Source organism: Solea senegalensis, linkage group LG5 (genome assembly GCF_019176455.1).
Source record: "Solea senegalensis isolate Sse05_10M linkage group LG5, IFAPA_SoseM_1, whole genome shotgun sequence".
In the NCBI taxonomy this organism is placed as follows: Eukaryota; Metazoa; Chordata; class Actinopteri; order Pleuronectiformes; family Soleidae; genus Solea; species Solea senegalensis.
Genome location: NC_058025.1, coordinates 566,439 through 586,020, shown reverse-complemented (window position 1 = coordinate 586,020; position 19,582 = coordinate 566,439). Strand labels below are relative to the sequence as shown.

Genomic DNA, 19,582 nt, shown 5'->3' with positions numbered 1-19,582 from the left:
GTCTTTTGGACTAAAACGCTTACTAGGTTTAGTCACATTTCAGTCATTTCTATATGTGATAGTTTTAGTCTACAAAAACTCAAAAAAGTTTTAGTCAGTTTTAGGTTGTTAAAAAAAAAAGAAGTATAGTCTTTTAACAAATCCATTTAGGTCAATAAGTATTGGAGATTACTGTTGGGCAGAAACCTTAAATCTCCATATTTCAAATTTTCAACAGTTTTTTTCATGAATTGATGCCGACTTCATCATACAGCAGTGTCACACATAAGTTTGACATGAAATTTCCTCCGCCGGTGTTGCACCGTGACGGACTCTAGATCGGCTTGGAAGGGCTCGGGGCGAAGGTGGTTTACAGCAAACCCCCACCCCGACCTCGCCGTGGACATGTGCACTCGCTGAGGCTTCTCCCACCCGCCTGCACCGGCGCGACTGACGATCAGAGCAGACTGTCCTCAGTCGCGCCCCGACAGCGTCGCGTCATCAGGACGAGGAGCGTTAATCGTCTTGAAACATGGACCAAGTCATTTTTAGGTTTTCATTGTCCCTCTGTCTGACCTCCTACTACAAAAAGAACTGACACTCCACACCTTATTTGTGAACTCGGCACAAATCCAAATCTACGACTTCACAGACAACCATGGGAATGGACTGCATCTGGAACTGAGTTATGAACAGTCAGAAACCACAGGGTTGCTAGTCTGGATCCCATAAGGTCAAGGGCAGGTTTTCCACCGAGTAGGGTACCTAAAAACAAACAACACATGTAAACAATAGCTTTTATTTTGAAATCAAACAAATCAACAGGAAATAGTTTGTTCACGAGGTTGAGGTTGTATAGAAAGGTTAGTCTAAATGTTTCACAGTGTCACATGATTTAATCTGAAACATGAGCAACTTTATTTCTTTAAATTCTACTTATAAAAAGGTTTCACTAGAAAACATTTAAAAATATATTTGTAAACAATATTGAGCTCAGATTCCGTGTCTCATCACGTGACGCTTCAGTTCTCTGCTGCTCGTCAGATTCCGTGTCTCATCACGTGACGCTTCAGTTCTCTGCTGCTCGTCAGCTTCCGTCCACACAAGGCACAAATTAAAGGCTCCGGGTTTTTTGCACCTGTAAGAAAAGAGCAGCAGCAGATGTTAGTGATGAGGTCATCAATCTGTAAATATGTTTTTATTTGAGTGTGCACACTGAACAGATGTTAGCTGCTGGTCCTCTGCTGCCTTGTGTGGTCACTTTGTGTCACTAAAGGATTTCAAACACTGAAAATATTAGAACCTAGTGATGGAGGTAGCAGTCTGTGTGTGTGCGTGTGTGTGTGTGTGTGTGTGTGAGTGCTTTACAAACATGTACACACTTTAAAGACCTGAAATGTGATCCTTACATGTGTGAAGACGTGAATGATCTGAATTGTCATCTCCGTCCCCCTGTGTGTGGTTATTGTCATCTTCAATGATCCCTTCATCTTTCTCCTTGTCTTCTTTGAATTGTTGCAGAGGAAGTGGCGCCTCCTTCAGGAGCTCGTTCTCCAGCACAGGCATTTCTCTGTACACATCTGTGGCCTCCTCACTGCTCTCTGCTGCCCCCTCTGTCTGCAGAGGGAACACGCTGCAGTCCTCGCCACTTGTCTCTCTTTCATCACACTGGACATCTGCAACATTCCCACCATGCACTTGTTCTGTGTCAGGTGACGATACACGTTCTTCATGTTTGACATGAATGCACTTTATCTTCTTGATTCCTGCTAAGGTCACGGGGTCATCAGTGTCTGAAGGAACCGTGACTTTGTTTGACAATGACTCCTCCTCCTCATCTGACCTGCTAAGCCCCGCCTCCAACTGATCCAACATCACCTGACCCACAAGCTCATGATTCCTCACAATCTGAAAAAAAAAGAAGATAAACTGAAATGGTTTTAATTATTTAATATTCATCTATTTCACAGACTAGGGACAGTGTTTCCTCTCATATTTAATATCTTAGTTGTATCTAATTATTATGGTATATCACAGAGTGACAGCGCCTAACAGTGGAAACAATGTTAACACTGAAATTAACAGTGAACTTTTTTACTATTATTATTATTATTATTATCATTATTATAATAATAATAATGATAATAATAATAACAACAATAAATTCACACATTGTCTAACACAAAATAAGGTGATTGTCACAACACTCCTACCACAGGGGGCGCTGTGTGTTTTCTTCAAAATCATGGATAACAACCGTGTCAGTTACACATCTAAACACAAACAAATATTTCAAAGTTGTGTTGATCAGGTCTAATCCCGTCCATCCTGGTGACTCCGCATCTATAGCTCCGCCTGCTGTCTTTTAGAGAGCGCCACTGTCTCCAAGTCATAAATCAAAGGACAAATCGTACTTAAAAATAAATGATAAAGTCTAATACAAATAAAGGTCTATCTTATCTTTATTATTGACATTTATGTTTATTATGATGTAAAGACAATTTAAACAAATAAAAAAGGTTTGGACTTTCACCTGGTGCTTGTGGCACAGGTGCGCCTCCAGGTGGCTGAGCAGAGTGCAGTCATAGTAGCACAGTCGACACCTGTAGGGTCTGACATCATCATGTCTCTTCATGTGCGCTCGCAGACTGTCGCTGTTGCCACAGCTGAAAGTGCATCTGTGACAGCGGAAGACCACGCCCTGAAGGTAACGTGACAGCTTTGGACGTCGCACCTCAACGGGAACCACGCGCTCGTCTGCTCAATCAAACAGGAAGCACAATCAAATCACAGGTGACAGAGTGGGTGGAGCCTAAAAGGTGGTGGGGGGGTGCAGCATCTTACCACGGTGCAGATCAACATGGTCAATCATGTGATTCTTCTTATTGGTTTGGTAAAGACAAAATGGACAACGAAGCAGTGAGGACTCCGAGCGGCGGGTCATGTGACCACTCTCCATGTGAACCTCTAGGTTTTTTCTGAGGAGACCAGAAACAGTGTGTGTGTGTGTGTGTGTGTCACTTGTCTTTAAGACTTTTTCTGGTACAAACAGTAAATGTGGGAAAACTTTCCTTGGTTGTGGGTGAGGGTTAGGTATTATTGAAACACGGAAAAAGACAAAGGTCAACTTGATGAAAGGTCTTGTGTGTGTCAGTGTAACCAACCTGAAACTTGTGAAGAAATCACAGTTCTTACAGCGAAGGATCTTCTTCCCATGGCGGTTTAAGTAATGACGGCGAACACTCGACATGTGACCCGTGTTGAAGTTGCAAAACTCGCAATGCAACAGATTGTTCACAGTCACATTCCCTTTACAGGCGTCAGCCGTCTGTGCGACTGCGCTGTAGTGGTCCAGCTGCCGCTGAACATCTGGAGGCTCCAGGTACAGAGGCTCTGTCCCAAAACAACAATACACTGTTGTTATGGCAACCACAGTTAAAGTGGACATATTATACCCTATTTACCCCATTAAAATAGTTCCCTGGTGTCCTAATGAACATGTCAGTGACATGCTTTGGTCAAAATACCATAAGGATGAAGCACCATAGCAGTTCAATAACCCTACTAAACCCGCCCCTTTCAGAACGCTCGGTTTTCGTGCATGGTCTCTTTATATGCAAATGAGATACAGGCAAACACACACCCACTTCTTCCAGGGGGTTTCTAATTTGTCCTCTTTACAGCTCCATGCCTCTCCCCCTCTCTCCACTAGTTATCTGACAATATCAACATGGCAGCGTGAGCAGAAAACAGCGAGAGTGCCGTCACAGGAAGAGACGTCCTACATAAGGATTGGGCCGAACACTATCCAACTGTAAATCAGTTAAAAACACTTCGGGACAGCACCGCTGATCGCCAGCGGCGCGCGGCAAGCTGAATAAACTGCCGCTGTATGCGACTGTATCAGACTGGTGACTGTATGCTCCGGAGCTTGCGATCAGTCACACATAGCGCCAGTTTAGGCAGTTTGCCGCTGGCGATCAGCGGTGGCGATCAGCGGTGCTGTCCCTATGTCTTTTTAACTGATTTTCACAGAGATTTCAGGGTTAGAGAGATTGCAGCACCGCTGCACAGAGAGTGCAGCACCGCTGATCGCCAGCAGCGAGCTGCATAAACTGCTGCTGTATGTGACTGTATCAGACTGAGTCTGTGCTCCGGTCATGGAGGACATACTGAACAAATATTTTTAATTAGGACGTGTCAGAATGGTCAGTTATGAGCTCTATGTGACCTTTTCTTAACAATGCGTGTGTTTGTACATCGCTGACTAAATACGGCGACCGCCGGCCGCAGTCTGATGTGAAGTGGTGCGAACACACGAACACATGTTTGCTGACTTTATCTGGCACATTAGCTTCATATATAAAATCCACTGTAAAACACTGTGCTCCACTGTGCAGCCACCAACAGCACACTTGTCCCTCCGCGTTGACATAATACCGCTCTTCCTCCCTCGCCTGCACTCTCGCAGGGACAAGGTGGAGCTAAGGTGGAGCTCTCCAAGTAAACTTACTGGTGGGGCGGTAACATTCTCGGTGAAATGCGCATGCTGCCGTCATAAGTGCAGGGAATTCAACATTGAGTGTTTTATCGCCTATACTTACACTAAGGGGGACCACAAAAACATGACTGAGTATTCTTTTTCCACACTTTGGCGACTGGTAGGGCCTCCAGAGTCCCAAATATAAGGATTGAAATGGTTAAAAAGTTGATTTTGCATAATATGTCCCCTTTAAGACAGTAACATAAACTGGTTTCTAAAAAGACGTTACTTTCAGTGTTGGAATCATCCTCAGCTTCAGGTTCGTCCTCATTTTCCTCTGAAACATCAGGATCCTGGTCGGTCAGCTCCTCTTTATGGTCGTCTGCCACCACAACATCCACGATAACGTCTGAGTGTCAGAAACATCAGCAGCAGAAACATCATCAGAAACATCATCAGAAACATCCACAGAAACATCTGCAACAGGAGAATAATCAAAAACATCCACAGAAACATTAGCAGCAGAAACATCATCAGAAACATCTGCAGCAGGAGAATCATCAGAAACATCCGGAGAAACATCTACAGCAGGAGAATCAACATCAGCAGAAACATCCAGAGAATCATCAGAAACATCCACAGAAACATCAGCAGCAACATATACATACACACACACACACACACACATACATATACACACATAGACATATATGTGTGTGTGTATATATATATGTATATACACACACACATATGTGTATCCATACACACATACATACATACATATATGTGTGTGTGCGTGTGTATGTATACACATACAGTGGTATGCAAACGTTTGGGCACCCCTGTAAATGTTCATGATTTTCCTTTATAAATCATTGGTTGTTTGGATAAGAAATGTCAGTTAAATATATCATATAGGAGACAAACACAGTGATATTTGAGAAGTGAAATAAAGTTTATATCATTTACAGAAAGTGGATTTACAGAAAGAATTATTTAAACAACATAAGGCATGTGCATAAATTTAGGCACCACAAAAGAAAAATTTACTAAATATTTTGTGCATCCTCCTTTTGCAGAAATAACAGCCTCAAAACACTTCCTATAGCTTCCAATTAGAATCGGGATTCTGGCAGAAGGCATTTTGGACCATTCTACTTTACAAAACATCTCCAGTTCAGTCAGGTTTGATGGTTTCTGAGCATGGACAGCCCGCTTTAAATCACACCACAAATTTTCAATAATATTCAGGTCTGAGGACTGAGATGGCCATTCCAGAACATTGTATTTCTTCCTCTGCATGAATGCCTTATTAGATTTTAGCAGTGTTTAGGGTCGTTGTCTTGTTGAAAGATCCAGTCCCGGCGCAACTTCAACTTTGTCACTGATTCCTGGAAATTGTTCTCCAGAATCTGCTGATATTGGGTGGAATCCATGTAACCCCCAACTTTAACAAGATTCCCAGTCCCTGCACTGGCCACACAGCATGATGGAACCGCCACCAAATTCTACTGTAGGTAGCAAGTGTTTTTCTTGGAATGCTGTGTTCTTTTTCCGCCATGCATAACGCCCCTTGTTTTGCCCAAATATCTCTATTTTAGTTTCATCAGTCCACAGCACTTTATTCCAAAATGAAGCTGGCTTGTCTAAATGTGCTTTAGCATACCTCAAGAGACTCGGGTACAGAGAAAAGGCTTTTTCTGCATTACTCTTCCATACAGCATCTCCTTGTGTAAAGTGTGCTGAATAGTTGAACAATGCACAGTGACACCATCTGCAGCAAGATGATGTTGTAGGTCTTTGGAGCTGGTCTGTGGGTTGACTGTGACTGTTCTAACCATCCTTCGCCTCTGCTTATCTGAGATTTTTCTTGGTCTGCCACTTCGGGCCTTAACTAGAACTGTGCCTGTGGTCTTCCAATTCCTCACAATGTTCCTTACAGTTGAAACTGAGAGCTTAAATCTCTGAGCTTTCTGTAGCCTTCCCCTAAACCATGATGGTGAACAATCATTGTTTTCAGGTCATTTGAGAGTTGTTTTGAGGCTCCCATGTTGCCACTCTTCAGAGAAGATGCAAAGAGGAGAAACACTTACAATTGGCCTCCTTAAATACCCTTTCTCATGATTGGATTCACCTGTGTATGGAGGTCAAGGGTCACTGAGGTTACCAAACCAATTTCGAGTTCCAATAATTAGTATTGATTATTGGAACTCGGTTTATTAAACTTTATTTTTATTAATCTAATTAAATATTAATTAAACCGAGGGTAAACTAACCCTTACCCTCGGTTTGAAGGTATTGAAATCAATAAAATGACAAGGGTGCCTAAATTTATGCACATGCCTAATGTTGTTTAAATAATTCTTACACACTTTCTGTAAATGATATAAACTTTATTTCACTTCTCAAATATCACTGTGTTTGTCTCCTATATGATATATTTAACTGAAATTTCTTATCCAAACAACCAATGATTTATAAAGGAAAATCATGAACATTTACAGGGGTGCCCAAACGTTTGCATACCACTGTATGTGTATATATATATATATATATATATATATATATACACACACACACACATATATATATATATATATATTTATATATATATATATATATATATATATATATATATATATATATATATATATATATATAAAAAAAAAATTCAGAATCAAGATATGTGTTACTATGTCAGAGTAAATTCATCTGGAAAATGTTGAATTTTTATCTCCACCAATTATTAGAGTGAAAATCACCTTTGAATCATATGATAGTCGCCCATGTAATCTAGGAATTAGTGAAGTAATATCTGACGAGTCATCTGATGCTAAAAAGGTGAACAGAGCACTTTTACACAAAAGGCTACAAATGACACACACACGATCACAGGGCAGGTGTGTGTGACCAACATATTCATTCAAATTCATTTATTACTCATGAATCACTCAGCCCTACAATGGGGTGATGTTTTTGTGTAACAATAATAATAATAATAATGATGGGTGTCACCACTCACCGAGATGTTTCTTCAGAAAGTGACTTCTCCAAAGACCCAACACTGTCGTTCGATACGAGCACAAGCTGCAGAGGAACGGTCGCAGCGTCCCACATTTAAAGACAACATACTCGTTTACACTGAAGAGATAAGAACAACACAAACCTCACAGGATTAGGTCACTGTTATGAAGTGAAATACAAACATACACCCAATGTGCTGTGAGCGCCCTCTGCTGCTAAGAACCAGACGGACACAGAGGCTCATTCTCACGTCTGCCAGATGCAAGGGACACAAGGCACAAAGGCGCACAAGGAAAAACAGATTTCATTCACTCAACATAATAAAATCTCCATCAGTTTAAGTCCACATGTCTTTCTGTCACTGTTAGACAAACTTTTCCAACAGGAAACTGAAGTTTGTAAACCACTCACATTCACTTTCAGCTGCTGCTCCTCATGTGAACGTGAGCTGAATAAGATTTTACTGGCCGAGTCTTTTGTTAAGTGAACAAAATATGTTTTCCTTATGTCCCAGCTGCCAGTCATGTTTTCACCGAGACTGTCTCAGGCCAGTTCTCTGCAGCAGGGGGCGCTCACAGCACAGTCAGCTCTGTCTATGTATTGCATCCTTTAAAAACAGGGAAAGCTTAAAACACGATCAATGTTCTGTTCAAAACTAATAATGTGCCCTGATAAATCTTGAGTCAGGAAGTGTTAGAATTGACACGTAATCTTTTATACAAACTATATATAAAAATATGAAATTTGAACTGTGTTCTCACTTTTGCTTCAGGGCCGACAAAGTCACATGGTCCAGTTTCTGGATGGCAGCCACAGCAGCATGGCTGCGTTCGTGTGAACGCAGACCTTTCAGAGACATGAAGGAACGTCCACACTGTCCACATGTGTGTTTGTGTTCTGGTGCATCACACTCTGACTCTGGCAGCTCTGACTCTGGCAGCTCTGGACGAGGACTGGTTTGCAGAGTAAAGGATTTCATTGGTGTCACCGACTGGAACACAGGCGCATCGCTCTCCTCATTAACCTGAACAGTAAACACATCATCAGTCTTAAAAGTTGACGAACACACCATCACCTGATTGATTGACCACATGAAAGGAATCAACTTACTTCACTGGACGTGATCTCTAGTGTTGCCGTATTCATGACAACAGCTGCTTTCTTCTTCTTCCAGACTCTGTGGCGATCTAGATGCAAACACAACTTCCTGATTCCATTGATGCGTTTCCTGCAGTGACAGCACCTGTACACACCTGTGCTCCTCTTCGACGTACGTGACACGACCCTAAAGTCAAGTTTCCAGTCGTGAAATGTGCTGTAGTGAGTGACGAGCAGCTGAGTGGAGTCAAACGCCATGTCTGGACACACCTTACATTTGACCAGTGCTCTGTTATCACAGGACGCCTTGGGCAGCTGGAATTTGTATTTGTTGTACTTCTCTAGCAGTTTGGACGTGCTCACTGCATCCAGCTTGTGCTTGTTTCTGTAATGACTCTGCAGGTATTTGCGACACAGTCCGGTGTAGCCACACATGTGACACTTGTAGAGCATTTCCTTCCCATGGCATGACAGTGGAGCGGCATGTTGGTGCCTGAGGTCAGCTGATGCAGCTTCAGACTCTGTGGCGCCCCGCTGGGGCGATGTTTTCGTCTTGTTCCGGGCTGAAGGTTTAGTGGTTGTGTGCAAACTGTGATGCTTATGATTGTGACTTTTCAGTTTGGGCAGTGATGCGTGAATTTGCGGACATTTGCGACACATGTAGCCTCGTCTTCCCATTGAACCTTTTCCCATTGTACACTTCACCATGTTGCTCACCAGGACTTCCTCCGTGGTCAGTGCATCGGCTCGAGCGATGAGTGTTGGATGCTTCATCTGGCAGTGAGTCAGTGTCCCATGGTAGCTGGTGTGTACGTATGGACAGCGCGGACACTTGTAAACTGAGATTTTACTATTGTCCATCATTGCAGCCTTAGATGTGTGTCGCATTTGCTGAGCCAAAGGACAGCCTGTAGAATTGAGCGTTGGTTCTGTGACCTGTTTGTGTGCCGGAAAAGCATCCTTCCCGTGTGACTTGGTGTAATGGCTTCCCAGTTGCTTCTTGCTGTTGTAGGAGCAGGAGCACAGGGTGCACAGAAACACACGCTCCTCCCTGTGGTGAACATGCAGGTGACGACTCAGTGCAATCTTTGTGCTGCAGGTGTAGTCACAGTGCTGACAATTCACCTTGGAATATTTCTTCTTGGCCAGAAATGACGTTTTTGACACGTACCTGAGGGCAGCAGAAGGTGGGAATTTTCTTGCAGCAGAAAGCTGAACAGTAGCTTTGTGTGAATTGGTGAGGGCCACACACTGTTTGCTCTTCATGTGTTTCTTCAGCTTTTCTGGCGTCGCACAGATCAGCGGGCAACGTTTACACATGTAGCCTTTAAACCTCGCACTGTCGCCTGGAGATTTTCCATTACAGTTCTCCCAGCTGCTGAAGTAAACTTTGTCCACATGGACACTGTTGGACCGGGACTCGGAGGTTGGATGTCTCATCTGACAGTGGGTCAGGACCCCATGATGAATGGTGTTGACATAGGTACAGTAAGGACACTTGAAGATGTGCACTTGCATTGTGTTTCTCACCACCGTGTCTTTGTGTTTGAGGCCACAGTGAGTATTGAGACCACGCTGGCTTGTGAACTCTGCAGCACAATGTGGGCACTTTACAGTTTCGGTTGCTTCCTGAGAGGAAACAGACAGAGTTTCAAACTCCAGTGGGACCTGATAGGTGTCAAAAGAGGCTGTTGTGTCGTGCTCATCTGTAACATGGCTATTGGCAGCAAGTTTCTTACTGGTAATGACTTTTGGGACTGAGCCATCATCTTTTACAAACCAGGGATGAACAGTGCGACAGTGGCGCATGATGCTCAACATGGAGTCGCCTTTAAAAGAGCATGCTCTGCATGCAAAAGTATTGGTTTCGTCGTGTCCAACTCTTTGGGACCCACAGTCATTGTCAGTAACACCAGCAGCGGCCTTTGTCTGCAGCTTTAATCTCTGGTCAGGGCCGACGTATAACCTGGTGGTGATGTTGTCGAGTGTCAGTTTCCGGTTGGCATGCTGCTCCTGGTAGTGTTTGTGAACGACAGCTGCATCTGTGTCGGAGAACATGCACGTGTCACAGTGATAGCCTGATTCGATCATTCCTTTCCTGAAACACGTTCTCAGCAGATCTATGGCTGAGCGGTTTGAACGATGAATATTCCACATATGCCTCCTCAGCAGATACACCTGCTGACAGCTGAATGTACATCTGTAGCACTGAATGCTCTTCTGCGGCACCTCCACTCTCACAGTCGACACTGATGAGTCTTTTCCCAGCGTTTTCATGTTCTTCTTTTTGTTTCCCATGTCCTGACAAGATGCAGGATTTGCTCCTTTGGGCTGAGCTGTCTGCGTTTGACTGACAAGTGTGATGCTGTATTCTTTGATCTGTTCTGCGTTCATTACAAAACCAGGATGTCGCTTAAAATAGTGCGTCATAACATTAGACATGGTTTTGTGTCTGTAGTTGCAAAGATGGCAGAATAGTCGGTCTTCGTCGCCTTTGCTCATCAAAGGAAGAGGAAGACCAGAAGACGGCTCTTTAGATTCTGACTTTGATTTTTGGATTTGCTTGCGAATCACAGTGGTGTATTTGATGACATGTTTGCGACTGGTGTTGATATGCTTGTGGACAATGATCTGATGGTTCAGGACTCCTTTAAGAGTTGGATTTCCAAAGTTGCAGTTCTGACAGTAGAACAAGTTTTCTGCACATTCATATGGGTTTAAAACCTCTTTCTTTTTAGTGCATGCTGTCAGTTGCTGTCTCATCACAGATTTGGAAGGAGAGGTTCCCGATGCCTCAGTATCTCGCTGCAGTTTCTTCTTCTGCATCTTGGTATTGTGCCATAGCACCTCCTCCATACCCGTGGGTCCATACATGACGTGTTTTGTGTTATGATGAGCCACAACACTCTTGATATTGGTGTTGGAGTAACTGCAGACCTGGCAGTAAAACACTTTATCTGCTGAACTGGAGACAGAAGCATTGGTTCCTGTGGACAGTGGTTGGTCACTTTTGAGCAGTGGCTTCTCTTTTTTCTTCACATTTTCTTCCAGTGCAGATGTGACTCCCTCACTTCTGGAAGTCTCTGAAGTCTTAGAAATGACCAACGTGTGCTTGAGTTTCATCAGGGACATTAAAACTTTCTGCTGCGAGAGTACAACTTTGTCTTTAGTGGAAGATTCCACTGCGGTTTTCTGAGGTGTGGAGTTTTCCGCTGCTCTCACTGATGGCCCGGGGCGCATCTGTGAAATGTGATGTGATGACTGTTTGATTTTGTCGATAGTGACAGCCTCGTCTGGATGGTTTTTCTGATAGTGGACATGCACAGCAACAGCCGATTTGTGATGAAATGTGCAATTGTAGCAATGATACAAAACCTCGTCTGCTCCTCTGGGCATGGGGCTTAGGGGTGAGGGGGACATTCTGATTTCCTCATGTTGAGTTTTGGTATTTTTGGGAGAAATCTCTTCGGATCTTTTGGTGTCATGCTCATTTGTGCCTGTTTTCACCTGTGATGTTGCCGAGTATCTGCAGAACAGAAGGGAATTATCCAGATTATGTTCCGGATGTTTCTCCTTGTAATGTTCCTTCAGGATGTTTACTTCATCAGTGGTGAGTTGACACACAAAACATTTGAGAACCAGCAAGTGTGAACGCATTGTGAATACTTCAGGGGCCTCTGAATGCTCTTCTCTGTAGTGTCTCTTGAGGTCAGTTTCACTTGAAAACTCCACAGGACACTCAAGACAGCGAAAGGTGGCACTGCGATCCCTCGAGTCCTGAACATAGACGGCATTGTGACGTACGTACGGGTGGTAACTCTGGTAATGGGCTGCTGTCCGTCCAATGTCATCATCACTGTAGTCACAGTGTTTACACTCATAAATGTTTGTGTCTCCATCCACAACACTCGCTTTATTTTCTTCTTCATCTTCACTCATTTCAAACAAAAAGTCTGTGCCACTCGGCGTTGGTAGTTTATACACGACAGGATCCGGTTCATCCTTGTGCGACTTTGCTTTTTTAGTCGTACAATTCTCAGGGGACTCGCTGCAGCTCCTCTTCCCGCTACTCTTTCCAGGAGCGGTCTCTTTGAAATGGTCGTTAGGCGTGGCTGATCTCAGTTCAGTGGTAAGAAGGTCATCATTAAGCAGGAAGCGGTGGGAGCTGGGGGGTTTGTTGATGTCAATGATGGACTTTGCAGTGACTTTGAACACACCATTGCTGTTGAGACTGGACGGGGATTCTTGCAGAATCAAAGTTCCTTTAGAGTTTTCGGAGCTCTCGGCTAATGTCACTGATGTTTTTACCTCTGATTCAAAAGCTGGAGAAAAGAATTTAGAGACACTTTGTGTTTGTGACGGCACCTTGTACTTCTTCAGAGTCTTCGATACAGTAACTGAGCTCGTGCTGGAGGTAGAGATGACTGCACCCATTTTCCTTTGCTGCATTTCAGGAACAATATTTTTTCCCATCACAGTTTGATCTTTAGACTTTTTATTGCACTGTTTCTCGTGTTTCTTTAAAGAGTCACAATGATGGGTTTTGAAATCACAGCACTGACATGAGAAGCTGCTGTTGTGAGTGTGTGTCTGTTGAGAATCAGCATCACTCACTTCAGTTTCATCACTGATATGATGCACCTGCCTCAAGTGTCCATAGATGGAGGCCTGTGATTGAAAGATGCCAGTGCAGTAGTTACAGAAGTAGAGGGCGGGGTCTTCAGCGTCAGCAGGGCTGTGCATCATGTGACCACAGGTGAAGAACAACAGAGAATCTGAAGAAAAAAAGACAATTCACACACATAAGACCAAGTGAGTGATGATCAAACTACAGGGCTATTGCAAAAAAAGTAGAACAAATGAATCCAGGATAATCAGAATCAGAATATCTGAAGTTACCAGAATACATACAGTATGTACAAGAAAAACAGAAAAATAAGGCAAGCTGAGACAACACCGTTGTCTACAGTGTTGTCTACAGCGTTGTATCTAGATTAGATTACTGTAACTCCTTATTAGCAGGATGTTCTAACAAGTCTGTTAGAATCCTTCAGTTAATTCAAAATGCTGCAGCGCGAGTTCTGACAGGAACTAGAAAAAGAGACCATATAACTCCAGTGTTAGCTTCTCTACACTGGCTCCCAATACAGTTTAGAATTAAATTTAAAATCCTCCTCCTCATGTACAAAGCACTTAATGGTCAGGCCCCTTCATACCTGAAAGACCTAGTCTTACCCTATCATCCTAATAGACCACTTAGGTCACAAAATACAGGTTTACTTGTGGTTCCCAGAGTCTGTAAGAGTAGAATGGGAGGCAGAGCCTTTAGCTACCAGGCTCCTCCTCTCCTGTGGAACCAGCTTCCAATGATAGTTCGGGAGGCGGACACTCTCTCTGTATTTAAAGTTAAACTTAAACTTTTTTGATAAAGCTTATAGTTAGAGCTGGTTCAGGGAAACCTGGACCATCTCTTAGTTATGCTGCTATAGAACTAAACTGCTGGGGGATTTTCCTGTGGTACACGCACATTCACTCTCTCACACTCAGCATTTGATTATGACTTTTTATATGTCATTAACCTTGTCTCTTTCTCTCCCTAGTTTGTGTCTTTCCTTCCTTCCCTCTCTCTCTCTCTGTATTCTCATCATGCAGGTTGCAGGATCAAGATCCAGTTTCCGAGGCTACGCTCATCGTCACCATTATTATTATTTTGTAATTAAAAAGTCGATATCAGTAACTGTAGAAACTTGTAACCTGATACAGTTGTTGTGTATCTGCTGCTGGTCTCCCTCTCTCTCTTCTGTCTCTCCCTCATCTCTCTCTTGTCCTTTCTCTCCCCCCATTTTCTGTCCCCCACCTCTCCACTGTCCCCCATTTTTCCTTTCACCCCAACCGGTCGAGGCAGATGACCGCACATCTCTGAGCCTGGTTCTGTCAGAGATTTCTTCCTGTTAAGAGGGAGTTTTTTCTCTCCACTGATGCCTAGTGTTTGCTCATTGTGTGAACTGTTGTGTTTCTCTGCTCTTTTTGATGTTGTCTATGTACAGTGCCTTGAGATAATGTATGTTATGATTTGGCGCTATACAAATAAAATTGAATTGAATTGAATTGTATACAGTGTTGTCTACAGTGTTGTCTATGGTGTTATCTATAGTGTAGTCTACAGTGTTGTCTATAGTTGTCTAGTGTTGTCCATAGTGTTGTCCATAGTGTTGTCTACAGTTTTATCTATAGTGTTGTCCATAGTGTTGTCTACAGTGTCGTCTACAGTGTAGTCTACAGTGTCATCTACGGTGTTGTCTATAGTGTAGTCTATGGTGTTATCAATAGTGTTGTCCATGGTGTTGTCTACAGTGTTGTCCATAGTGTTGTCTATAGTGTTATCCATAGTGTTGTCTACAGTGTTATCCATAGTGTTGTCTACAGTGTCCTCTACGGTGTTGTCTATAGTGTAGTCTATGGTGTTATCAATAGTGTTGTCCATGGTGTTGTCTACAGTGTTGTCCATAGTGTTGTCCATAGTGTTGTCTATGGTGTTGTCTATAGTGTAGTCTATAGTGTAGTCTACAGTGTTGTCTATGGTGTTAGCTATAGTGTTGTCTATGGTGTTGTCTACAGTGTAGTCTACAGTGTAGTCTATGGTGTTGTCTATGGTGTCATCTACAGTGTAGTCTACAGTGTTGTCTACGGTGTTGTCCATAGTGTTGTCTACAGTGTTGTCTACAGTGTTGTCTATGGTGTTATCTATAGTGTTGTCCATAGTGTTGTCTACGGTGTCATCTACGGTGTTGTCTACAGTGTAGTCTACAGTGTTGTCTCATGTGTTGTCTACACCTCTATGGTGTTGTCTATAGTGTTGTCTGCAGTGTCGTCTTCGGTGTTGTCCATAGTGTTGTCTACAGTTTTATCTATAGTGTTATCTATAGTGTTGTCTACAGTGTTGTCCATAGTGTTGTATATGGTGTTGTCTACAGTGTTGTCTATGGTGTTATCTATAGTGTTGTCTACAGTGTGTCTACAGTGTTGTCCATAGTGTTGTCGTTTTATCTATAGTGTTATCTATAGTGTTGTCTCCTATGTTATCTATAGTCTGTGTGTTGTCTATGGTGTTATCTATAGTGTTGTCTATGGTGTTGTCTCTGTTGTCTATGGTGTTATCTATAGTGTTGTCCATAGTGTTGTCCATAGTGTTGTCCATAGTGTTGTCTACAGTCTGGTGTTGTCCATAGTGTTGTCTACAGTTTTATCTATAGTGTTATCTATAGTGTTGTCTACAGTGTAGTCTACAGTGTTGTCTATGGTGTTATCTATAGTGTTGTCTATAGTGTAGTCTACAGTGTTGTCTATGGTGTTATCTATAGTGTTGTCCATAGTGTTGTCCATAGTGTTGTCTACAGTGTCGTCTACAGTGTTGTCCATAGTGTTGTCTACAGTTTTATCTATAGTGTAGGTGTTGTCTACAGTGTTGTCTATGGTGTTATCTATAGTGTTGTCTATAGTGTAGTCTACAGTGTTGTCTATGGTGTTATCTATAGTGTTGTCTATGGTGTTATCCATCTGTCTAACAAACTAAAAAGAAAAACAACTGAACACACACACGCGTGCAAATTAAACTCACCGATGTATCCGGTGCTCACGCGGTTCTCACGCGGTTTTTGCGCTCGATGATGTTGCTAACAAGAAAACACAGCACGTTTCCGCCATGTTTTCCCGCGAGTGCAGCTCCGTCCGCTCCCCGTGCAGCAGCTAATCGTGGTTCGATTAAACGTCACGATGAGTGTCACTTTGGGAGCCTCGGTGATTCCGCGTCAGATTGTTGTTACGTTCATAAAGGAGACACGGTTTTGAAATCTCAGAGATTCGATTTATCAAGGTGGCGCTAATGCACACGCTTTTTATTCAACGTCATTAGAAACTAGTGAAGACAGAACAAAGGTTCCGTGCACAGACATTGTTTCCCCCGGAATACATGGCCATCGTACAGCAACAGGAAGTGGCGGCAGACATCGGTGATCAGAAGAAGAGGAAACATTTTATTTTTGTCTTTGTAAGTTTGTTTCACTTTGTTCTCTCTCTCACACACACACACACACACACACACACACATATGTGTGTAAATATATGTTTATGTAACAAATATATTCTGATTTGGAATAAACACGAAAATGTAACTTCTCCAAAAATAAGTAATAAATAAAACATCAAAGTCCCTCACACACACAAGTCTGATAAATGAGACAGGATGTGACTATGAAGGAGCTGACTCCTCTGTCCTCCACTTCTCCTCTGTCCTTGTCCTCTGTCCTCTTACTATATATCTACAAAGACATAATGTATATTTTGATTTGGTGCTGTACAAATAAAGTTGAATTGAATTGAATCTCTGCCCTCAGGTAACCCCACGATGCTGTCACTCAAACTGAGCATGACCTTTTTGTGGAGGATCCAACATGGCAGCTGTTGCTCTGCCCCTCACGTCCTGTCCCACAGTTTCCTTCACAGAGACAGACAGAGGAGGATAGACATTGGTCCAGTCAGAAGAGGGTTGAGTTTTTCAGCTGCTGCTGTTGTGAATTCAGCTCCCAAGCGCGTTCAGCCATACCTGCGTCTGATGAGACTGGACAAACCTATAGGTCTGTACATTTAAATACAACTTTATTTACACTGAAGTGATGTCTCACCACTGTCTCTTTGAGGTGTAAATAAGGTGTTTTTCAGGGACGTGGCTGCTCTACCTCCCATGTACGTGGAGCATAGCTCTGGCCTCTGACCCCGGCTCTCTGCCCGATATTGGTCTGCTGGTTCTGTTTGGAGCTGGTGCTGTTCTGATGAGAGGAGCGGGCTGCACCATCAACGACATGTGGGACAAAGACTTTGACAAACAGGTGAAAACAAAGAGGTCAAAGGTCGTCTCACACAGTCCATGTTGTTCATTGTGAGTCTAAGGACGTCTCTCAAAGTTCAGTTCAAGGACATTTACATCATGTTGTTGTTGCCATGGAAACCAATATGTATACATGATCAAGGTTAGACAGTCTTTTCTTTAATAAAAAACTATTACATATTAATGTGAAACGAATGTAACAAAATACCATCTGTCATCTATTTCCTTTGGCTCTGCCCCCAAACTCTCAAAAGTAGTTTATCAGAGAGAGAGAACAGAGACTTGGGTCAGAGGTCGTGTGTGTGTGTGTGTGAGTGTGTGAGTGTGAGAGTGAATCTGTTTACATTAATGTGAATCTGGCATTATATATTTAAATACATTTATATACAAGTGTGTGTGATGAGCAGGTGTCGAGGACGGCTTCACGACCCATCGCCTCGGGGGAGGTTTCTCACACACAGGCGCTCTTCCTCCTGGGGGGACAACTGTCTCTCTCACTGGGGATTCTGTTGTGTCTCAACTATTACAGGTGTGTGTGTGTGTGTGTATTCATTTAGAGACATGTCTTTCAATGGAAATATGTATCACTTCTGTTAGATGTTAAATCAGGGTGTTTGTCACTTCCTGTTTCCTGTCAGCATTGCTCTGGGTGCAGCGTCGTTGTCTCTCGTCATCACGTATCCTCTCATGAAGAGATTCACTTACTGGCCTCAGCTTGTTCTTGGTAAAGTAGAAAAACAACAAAAATAAATCCAAACCTTTGTTCTGCTGTTTCCTGTGTCCACCGCCATGTTGTCCTTCTTCTGTTCAGGTCTCACATTTAACTGGGGGGCACTGTTGGGCTGGTCTGCTGTGATGGGCTCCTGTGATTGGTCCATATGCCTCCCACTGTATTTCTCAGGAGTGATGTGGACACTGATATATGACACTATATATGCACATCAGGTGAAGTGGATTGAGGCATTCTTCAAATGTTCAAGTTTGTCAATAATTAAAAATGTATTTATTAGAAGGAATAACATTATAGGCTGTATGAATCAAATGTGTGATACTTGAGGCAAATCAGGAAATATGGAAAACTAGACGTTTCAAAATGTTAAGAAACCAGAAAACATTCACATTTAAGAAGCTGAACAATCACATAATCTGGGTTTAATTATACATTTAAAATTTAGAAGCATGTGACAGGGTTAGTGTTCAGGTTACTGTAATCATAATCCATTTGCTGGACAACAGGCTATAATTACAGTATCTGCTCAATCACCTTTATTTTGACTTAGTTTCTTCCTCCTTCTTTTTCTTCTTGTGATTCAGGACAAGGACGACGACATCAGAGTCGGCGTCAAATCGACAGCGCTGAGGTTCCAGGAACAAACAAAGCAGTGGCTGAGCGGCTTCATGGTGGCCATGATGTCGGGACTCGTCGTCACTGGAGTCAACGCTGAGCAGACTTTGCCGTATTATGCTGCTCTTTGTATTGTGGCTCTTCACCTGACTCACCAGGTGAGGGCACTGTAACACAGTTCAGATTCACATTTATACTGATGTCACTCGTCTTCATCTCTGACTTATAACCTCCTCTTTCTCAGATCTACAGTGTCAACATCAACAACACAGAAGACTGCTGGAAGAAATTTGCCTCCAACAGAAATCTTGGACTCTTGTTGTTTTTCGGAATCATTGGTGGAAATCTATGGAAAGAAAAAAAAAAAGACGTTGAGTCGTTGACATGAGTGGAAACATGTGTCCACATTAACTGAGATGGAAACATTCCCCTCATTCATGACCTCATACACACAACAAGTCATTGTCAGGCATCTAAAAATGTACTAGTTACATTATGCTCATCTTTGCATATACTTGGAAAAAATTTATGATTTACAGATGTTTTTTAAATACACAAAGTATGGATTTTACAACGATCCTCATGGCACTAAAGTTGAACAATACAACGCAGAACTCCAAATGCATGCCAAAAGGTCCCAACCCTATGGCTGAATGGTTACTTTTGCTTTAATTTACCACAATTTGTGGTTGTGTTTATGAAAAATCAAGTCTTCTACATAAATGACTTTCTGATCAATCTGAAACTCTGTCTCTGTCAATCCAAAAAC

General features: G+C 42.7%; 2 protein-coding genes across 2 annotated transcripts; one reads left to right on the top strand and one right to left on the bottom strand.

Annotated features, from left to right (window-relative positions):
• Window positions 1-762: 762 nt before the first annotated feature.
• On the bottom strand, window positions 763-16,378 carry LOC122769751 (zinc finger protein 462-like). Its single transcript, XM_044026563.1, has 10 exons — window positions 16,203-16,378; window positions 8,597-13,359; window positions 8,248-8,510; window positions 7,485-7,603; window positions 4,752-4,871; window positions 3,144-3,372; window positions 2,824-2,957; window positions 2,513-2,736; window positions 1,389-1,887; window positions 763-1,117 (listed from the first exon to the last, which is right to left on the bottom strand). Exons 2-10 carry the CDS (start codon window positions 13,328-13,330, stop codon window positions 1,020-1,022), a joined length of 6,420 nt encoding a protein of 2,139 aa, XP_043882498.1. The 5' UTR covers window positions 13,331-13,359; window positions 16,203-16,378; the 3' UTR covers window positions 763-1,019.
• Window positions 16,379-16,520: 142 nt separating this feature from the next.
• On the top strand, window positions 16,521-19,551 carry coq2 (coenzyme Q2 4-hydroxybenzoate polyprenyltransferase). The gene is made up of 8 exons (XM_044026566.1): window positions 16,521-16,631; window positions 16,978-17,217; window positions 17,303-17,469; window positions 17,876-17,997; window positions 18,107-18,192; window positions 18,280-18,413; window positions 18,783-18,971; window positions 19,058-19,551. Exons 2-8 carry the CDS (start codon window positions 16,989-16,991, stop codon window positions 19,199-19,201), a joined length of 1,071 nt encoding a protein of 356 aa, XP_043882501.1. The 5' UTR covers window positions 16,521-16,631; window positions 16,978-16,988; the 3' UTR covers window positions 19,202-19,551.
• Window positions 19,552-19,582: the final 31 nt, after the last annotated feature.